The 8,278-nt window shown below is 44.2% G+C and overlaps 1 protein-coding gene across 1 annotated transcript in view; it reads right to left on the bottom strand.

Annotated features, from left to right (window-relative positions):
- Positions 1 to 3,097: 3,097 nt before the first annotated feature.
- Positions 3,098 to 8,278, bottom strand: part of LOC139423731 (tumor necrosis factor ligand superfamily member 10-like) — a 14,904-nt gene continuing 9,723 nt past the window's right edge. Inside the window, exons 4-6 of the mRNA XM_071175346.1 lie at positions 5,313 to 5,393; positions 4,430 to 4,667; positions 3,098 to 3,436 (exon numbers count right to left, since the gene is read on the bottom strand). Coding sequence (XP_071031447.1) covers positions 3,256 to 3,436; positions 4,430 to 4,667; positions 5,313 to 5,393 — 500 coding nt within the window. The 3' untranslated portion in view covers positions 3,098 to 3,255. The remainder of the gene's footprint in view (positions 3,437 to 4,429; positions 4,668 to 5,312; positions 5,394 to 8,278) is intronic.

The following is an 8,278-nucleotide window of genomic DNA, read 5'->3' as shown; positions in this document are numbered from 1 at the left end:
TAGCCATATATATACACACATATAGGCATATATATACACACATATAGGCATATATATACACACATATAGCCATATATATAAAAACATATAGCCATATATACAGTTGAAGTCGAAAGTTTACATACACTTAGGTTGGAATCATTAAAACTCGTTTTTCAACCACTCCACAAATTTCATGTTAACAAACTATAGTTTTGGCAAGTCGGTTAGGAAATCTACTTTGTGCATGACACAGGTAATTTTTCCAACAATTGTTTACAGACAGATTATTTCACTGTATCACAATTCCAGTGGGTCAGAAGTTTACATACACAGAGTTGACTTTGCTTTCAAACAGCTAGGAAAATTCCAGAAAATGACATCATGGCTTTAAAGCTTCTGATAGGCTAATTGACATAATTTGAGTCAATTGGAGGTGTACCTGTGGATGTATTTCAAGACCTACCTTCAAACTCAGTGCCTCTTTGATTGACATCATGGGAAAATAGGGTTCATCCTTGGGAGGATCATCCTTGGGAGCAATTTCCAAATGCCCGAAGGTACCACATTCACCTGTACAAATATTAGTACACAAGTATAAACACCATGAGACCACGCAGCCGTCATACCGCTCAGGAAGGAGACGCGTTCTGTCTCCTAGAGATGAACATGCGAAAAGTGCAAATCAATCCCAGAACAAAAGCAAAGGACCTTGTGAAGACGATGGAGGAAACAGGTACAAAAGTATCTATATCCACAGTAAAACGAGTCCTATATCGACATAACCTGAAAGGCCGCTAAGCAAGGAAGAAGCCACTGCTCCAAAACTGCCATAAAAAAAGTCAGACTACGGTTTGCAACTGCACATGGGGACAAAGATCGTACTTTGTGGAGAAATGTCCTCTGGTCTGATGAAACCAAAGTAGAACTGTTTGGCCATAATGACCATTGATATGTTTGGAGGAAAAGGAGGAGGCTTGCAAGCCGAGGAAACACCATCCCAAACGTGAAGCACGGGGGTGGCAGCATCATGTTGTGGGGGTGCTTTGCTGCAGGAGGGACTGATGCACTTCACAAAATAGATGGCATCATGAGGCAGTACATTTATAAGGATATATTGAAACAAAATGGGTCTTCCAAATGGACAATGACCCCAAGCATACTTCCAAAGTTGTGGGAAAATGGCATTAAGGACAACAAATTCAAGGAATTGGAGTGGCCATCACAAAACCCTGAAAAAAAATGTGTGAGCAGAACTGAAAAAGTGTGTGTGAGCAAGGAGGCTTACAAACCTGACTCAGTTACACCAGCTCTGTCAGGAGGAATGGGCCAAAATTCACCCAATTTATTTTGGGAAGCTTGTGGAAGGCTACCCGAAACTTTTGACCCAAGTTAAAGCAATTTCAAGGCAATGCTACCAAATACTAATTGAGTGTATGTAAACTTCTGACCCACTGGGAATGTGATGAAAGAAATAAAAGCTGAAATAAATCATTCTCCCTACTATTATTCTGACATTTCACATTCTTAAAATAAAGTGGTAATCCTAATTGACCTAAAACAGGGAATTTCTACTAGGATTAAATGTCAGGAATTGTGAAAAACAGAGTTTAAATGTATTTGGCTAAGGTGTATGTAAACTTCCGACTTCAACTGTATATATATATATATATATATATATATATATATATATATATATATATATATATATATATAAACATAGAACCATATATAAACAAGACAGGGACTCAATCCTATACTTTGATACTGTTTTACTTCAATATAAATGTCCAGCATCCAAAAGCAACAAAGACAGGAGTCAATCCAATACAAGGTATAAAAGAGCCCACCAGCCCAGTGTTTCTCAGTCCTGGTCGTGGTGCTGTTGATTGTAGTACCAGTCCAGTGTTTCTCAGTCCTGGTCGTGGTGCTGTTGGTGCTGTTGATTGTAGCACCAGTCCAGTGTTTCTCAGTCCTGGTCGTGGTGCTGTTGATTGTAGTACCAGCCCAGTGTTTCTCAGTCCTGGTGCTGTTGATTGTAGCACCAGTCCAGTGTTTCTCAGTCCTGGTGCTGTTGATTGTAGCACCAGTCCAGTGTTTCTCAGTCCTGGTCGTTGGTGCTGTTGATTGTAGTACCAGTCCAGTGTTTCTCAGTCCTGGTGCTGTTGATTGTAGCACCAGTCCAGTGTTTCTCAGTCCTGGTCGTGGTGCTGTTGATTGTAGTACCAGTCCAGTGTTTCTCAGTCCTGGTGCTGTTGTTTGTAGCACCAGTCCAGTGTTTCTCAGTCCTGGTCGTTGGTGCTGTTGTTTGTAGCACCAGTCCAGTGTTTCTCAGTCCTGGTCGTTGGTGCTGTTGTTTGTAGCACCAGTCCAGTGTTTCTCAGTCCTGGTGCTGTTGATTTTAGCACCAGTCCAGTGTTTCTCAGTCCTGGTGCTGTTGATTTTAGCACCAACCCAGTGTTTCTCAGTCCGGGTGCTGTTGATTGTAGCACTAGTCCAGTGTTTCTCAGTCCTGGTTGTGGTGTTGTTGATTGTAGTACCAGTCCAGTGTTTCTCAGTCCTGGTCCTGGTGCTGTTGATTGTAGTACCAGTCCAGTGGTTCTCAGTCCTGGTCGTGGTGCTGTTGATTGTAGCACCAGTCCAGTGTTTCTCAGTCCTGGTGCTGTTGATTGTAGCACCAGTCCAGTGTTTCTCAGTCCTGGTCGTGGTGCTGTTGATTGTAGTACCAGTCCAGTGTTTCTCAGTCCTGGTGCTGTTGATTGTAGTACCAGCCCAGTGTTTCTCAGTCCTGGTCGTTGGTGCTGTTGATTGTAGCACCAACCCAGTGTTTTTCAGTCCTGGTGCTGTTGATTGTAGTACCAGTCCAGTGGTTCTCAGTCCTGGTGCTGTTGATTGTAGTACCAGCCCAGTGTTTCTCAGTCCTGGTCGTTGGTGCTGTTGATTGTAGTACCAGTCCAGTGGTTCTCAGTCCTGGTGCTGTTGATTGTAGTACTCCCACAGTTCAAGTAATCAACTCCTCAGCAGGTTTTTGTACCCTTTTGGGTCCCCAGGACCAGGATTGAGAAACACCACACTAGACAGCTGACAATGGATGTTTTAAAGGCATTTTCCCCACCATTGGCCGAGATTGCATTCACGGTAATAGCTGCAGATGTTGTCTCAAGGTTAAAATACCTTTAAAAAGCCAATCTATACATTGAAATAATATAACTGACACACGAATCTGATTGACAAATGTATGTGTGTGTGTGTGTGTGTGTCAATACACACCGTCTCCTAAATCATGAATGCCCCCATGAAATTATCTTCAGCTCCAAATCTCAGCAGCGTTCCGTTGTCCACGGTTACATAGATGATGTCTCCAGGCAACAGACGAAAGACTCCGCCCAGGTAGCTGTTCAGAAGATTCTGATGAGAAATCTTTTTCGGTCTGGAATCCTGGGAAGGACAATGGAACCTAACGGAGAGACAGACAGACACTTAGAACGCATCCCAAAATGATGCCCCCTGACCATCACCTCACACACTCACTGACCTGTTAGCTTTCATCAACACATTCCCCCTCCCCCTCCCCCTCCCCCTCCATCCCCCTCCCCGTCCCAGGACCCCCACCTCACACTCACTGACCTGTTAGCGTTCATCAACACATTCTCCCTCCCCCTCCCCCTCCCCCTCCCCCTCCCCGTCCCAGGACCACCACCTCACACTCACTGACCTGTTAGCTTTCATCAACACATTCCCCCTCCCCCTCCCCCTCCCAGTCCCAGGACCACCACCTCACACTCACTGACCTGTTAGCTTTCATCAACACATTCCCCCGCCCCCCCCCCCCCCTCCCCCTCCCAGGACCACCACCTCACACACTCACTGACCTGTTAGCTTTCATCAACACATTCCCCCTCCCCCTCCCTCCCCCTCCCCCTCCCCCTCCCCCTCCCCGTCCCAGGACCCCCACCTCACACTCACTGACCTGTTAGCTTTCATCAACACATTCCCCCTCCCCCTCCCTCCCCCTCCCCCTCCCCCTCCCCCTCCCTCCCCGTCCCAGGACCCCCACCTCACACTCACTGACCTGTTAGCTTTCATCAACACATTCCCCCTCCCCCTCCCCCTCCCTCCCCCTCCCCCTCCCCCTCCCAGGACCCCCACCTCACACTCACTGACCTGTTAGCTTTCATCAACACATTCCCCCTCCCCCTCCCTCCCCCTCCCCCTCCCCCTCCCCGTCCCAGGACCCCCACCTCACACTCACTGACCTGTTAGCTTTCATCAACACATTCCCCCTCCCCCTCCCTCTCCCTCCCCCTCCCCCTCCCCCTCCCCCTCCCAGGACCCCCACCTCACACTCACTGACCTGTTAGCTTTCATCAACACATTCCCCCTCCCCCTCCCTCTCCCTCCCCCTCCCTCCCCCTCCCCGTCCCAGGACCACCACCTCACACTCACTGACCTGTTAGCTTTCATCAACACAAGTGGTTTGTTTTTGTAACCCTCGGTGATCCTCATCACCTTGTGTTTGAACAGAAAGCAGTCTTCAACGAAGTGCACTTTGGAGTAGACATAGTAGTGCCCTTTCCTCTGTGCTACCAGGTGGCCATCTTTGTAGTCCATCTGATCTGTGAAGGCAGACAGGCCCTTGTCTGATTCCCACTGAACGACACTATCCTCACCCACTGGCTGGGAGGGGCCTGGGAGAGGGAGGGGGAGGGGAGGGAAGGGGTGGAGGGAAGGGAGCGAGGGGGCGGAGTGCGGGAGAGGAAGGGGAGAGAGATGGGGGAATGGGGGGATGGGGGAATGGGGGAGAGAGATGGGGGAATGGGGGGACAGATGAGGGAATGGGGGGATGGGGGAATGGGAGGGAGAGATGGGGGAATGGGGTGGAGAGAGATGGGGGAATGGGGGGGAGAGATGGGGGGAGAGATGGGGGAATGGGGGGAGAGAGATGGGGGAATGGGGGGGAGAGATGGGGGATGGGGGGGAGAGATGGGGGAATGGGGGGAGAGATGGGGGAATGGGGGGTGGGGGAATGGGGGGATGGGGGGTGGGGGAATGGGGGGGAGAGATGGGGGAATGGGGGGGGGAGATGGGGGAATGGGGGAGAGATGGGGGAATGGGGGGTGGGGGAATGGGGGGAGAAATGGGGGAATGGGGGGGAGAGATGGGGGAATGGGGGGTAGAAATAGGGCAGAGGGGGGAGTTAAGAGTGCAGATAGTGCTGGTTAAATGTGTGTGTGTGTGTGTGTGTGTGTGCGCGCGAGTGTGCGTGTGTGTGTATGTGTGTGTGTGTAGGTGTGTGCGTGCGTGCGTGCGTGTGTTGAGGGGCTGTACTGTACCTATCAAGTGTGCTGAGGGTTTCCGTTGGATCTCAGGTGGGAGTTTCCTCCTCGTAGGCTTGACTAAAATCTCATTGGTCTCTGTCAGGGGACAGGAAATTATTTCATGAGAGAGAGAGGGGGGGGGGGACGATAGAGAGAAAGAGAGAGAAAGAGAAAGAAAAAGAGAGAGAGATCAACTTTCAGAAAACCAAAGTTGAGATTGTTACGGTGCGTGAATGAGGACCCAAAAGCGAATTAACGTAAACAGAGCTTCTTTAATAACAAAACAAAACGTAGGCTCAGATGGACCGGCAGGTTCCGACAGGACAGGACAAGGTTGCAGCAAACCTGACGATAGTCTGGTTCAGGCATGAACAACACAAACAAGAATCCGACAAAGACAGGAGCAGAAACAGAGAGAGATATAGAGGACTAATCAGAGGGAAAAAGGGAACAGGTGGGAAAAGGGGTGACGAGGTAGTTAGGAGGAGACAAGGCACAGCTGGGGGAAAGAGGGGGAGAAAAGGTAACCTAACAACGACCAGCAGAGGGAGACAGGGTGAAGGGAAAGGACAGAAACAAGACACAACATGACAGTACATGACAGAGATATTCCAGAAAAGGTCCAGGAATCAGAGAAGCAGACACTCGGACGATTTCGTTTTAATTTCTAAATATAAAGAAAAGGATACAAAATGTTGGCACCAAAACATCCTTACAATTAAAAGCAGTGGAAACCCAAGAGCTGAACCCTGAAAAGATGTTAAAACATTTAAACAACCCTATTATCCAAACACACAGGGATGTCAATCAGGTTGTTAAAGAAATGAAAACTCCTATTTGACAAATTGTGAAAATGAAAGATAAACATAGAATAAACTAAATTGCTATTTGGTCTCAAAAGAGAATAGAAATTGTCAGAATATCTCTTCTCTGTCAGAGATACAACACAGAGACAACCCACCAACTGGTCAGAATATCTCTTCTCTGTCAGAGATACAACACAGAGACAACCCACCAACTGGTCAGAATATCTCTGCTCTGTCAGAGATACAACACAGAGACAAACCACCAACTGGTCAGAATATCTCTACTCTGTCAGAGATACAACACAGAGACAAACCACCAACTGGTCAGAATATCTCTACTCTGTCAGAGATACAACACAGAGACAAACCACCAACTGGTCAGAATATCTCTTCTCTGTCAGAGATACAACACAGAGACAACCCACCAACTGGTCAGAATATCTCTGCTCTGTCAGAGATACAACACAGAGACAAACCACCAACTGGTCAGAATATCTCTACTCTGTCAGAGAAACAACACAGAGACAGAAAAAGTGAGAGACAAAAAGACAATACTGCCAAATAGGAGAATCAATATCTCAATCAATTCCCAACTTCTCTGAATTTACTATTGATATGAATATGACTGTAGATATGACTGTAGATATGAATATGACTGTAGATATGAATATGACTGTCGATATGAATATGACTGTAGATATGAATATGACTGTAGATATGAATATGACTGTAGATATGACTGTAGATGTGAATATGACTGTCGATATGAATATGACTGTAGATATGAATATGACTGTAGATATGAATATGACTGTAGATATGAATATGACTGTAGATATGAATATGACTGTAGATATCACTGTAGATATGACTGTAGATATGAATATGACTGTAGATATGAATATGACTGTAGATATGAATATGACTGTAGATATGAATATGAATATGACTGTAGATATGAATATGAATATGACTGTAGATATGAATATGACTGTAGATATGAATATGACTGTAGATATGATTATGACTGTAGATATGATTATGACTGTAGATATGAATATGACTGTAGATGTGAATATGACTGTAGATATGAATATGACTGTAGATATGAATATGAATATGACTGTAGATATGAATATGACTGTAGATGTGAATATGACTGTAGATATGAATATGACTGTAGATGTGAATATGACTGTAGATATGAATATGACTGTAGATATGAATATGACTGTAGATGTGAATATGACTGTAGATATGAATATGACTGTAGATATGAATATGAATATGACTGTAGATGTGAATATGACTGTAGATATGAATATGACTGTAGATATGAATATGAATATGACTGTAGATATGAATATGACTGTAGATATGAATATGACTGTAGATATGAATATGACTGTCGATATGAATATGACTGTAGATATGAATATGACTGTAGATATGAATATGACTGTCGATATGAATATGACTGTAGATATGAATATGAATATGACTGTAGATATGAATATGACTGTAGATATGAATATGACTGTAGATATGAATATTAATATGACTGTAGATATGAATATGACTGTAGATATGAATATGACTGTAGATATGAATATGAATATGACTGTAGATATGAATATTACTGTAGATATGAATATGACTGTAGATATGAATATGAATATGACTGTAGATATGAATATGACTGTAGATATGAATATGACTGTAGATATGACAGTAGATATGAATATGACTGTAGATATGAATATGACTGTAGATATGAATATGACTGTAGATATGACTGTAGATATGACTGTCGATATGAATATGACTGTAGATATGAATATGACTGTAGATATGACTGTAGATATGAATATGACTGTAGATATGACTGTAGATATGACTGTAGATATGAATATGACTGTAGATATGACTGTCGATATGAATATGACTGTAGATATGAATATGACTGTAGATATGACTGTAGATATGAATATGACTGTAGATATGACTGTAGATATGACTGTAGATATGAATATGACTGTAGATATGAATATGACTGTAGATATGACAGTAGATATGAATATGACTGTAGATATGAATATGACTGTAGATATGAATATGACTGTAGATATGACTGTAGATATGACTGTCGATATGAATATGACTGTAGATATGAAT

The sequence above is a fragment of the Oncorhynchus clarkii genome, chromosome 13, assembly GCF_045791955.1.
Source record: "Oncorhynchus clarkii lewisi isolate Uvic-CL-2024 chromosome 13, UVic_Ocla_1.0, whole genome shotgun sequence".
Lineage (NCBI taxonomy): Eukaryota > Metazoa > Chordata > Actinopteri > Salmoniformes > Salmonidae > Oncorhynchus > Oncorhynchus clarkii.
This window is presented reverse-complemented; position numbering and strand designations above follow the sequence as displayed.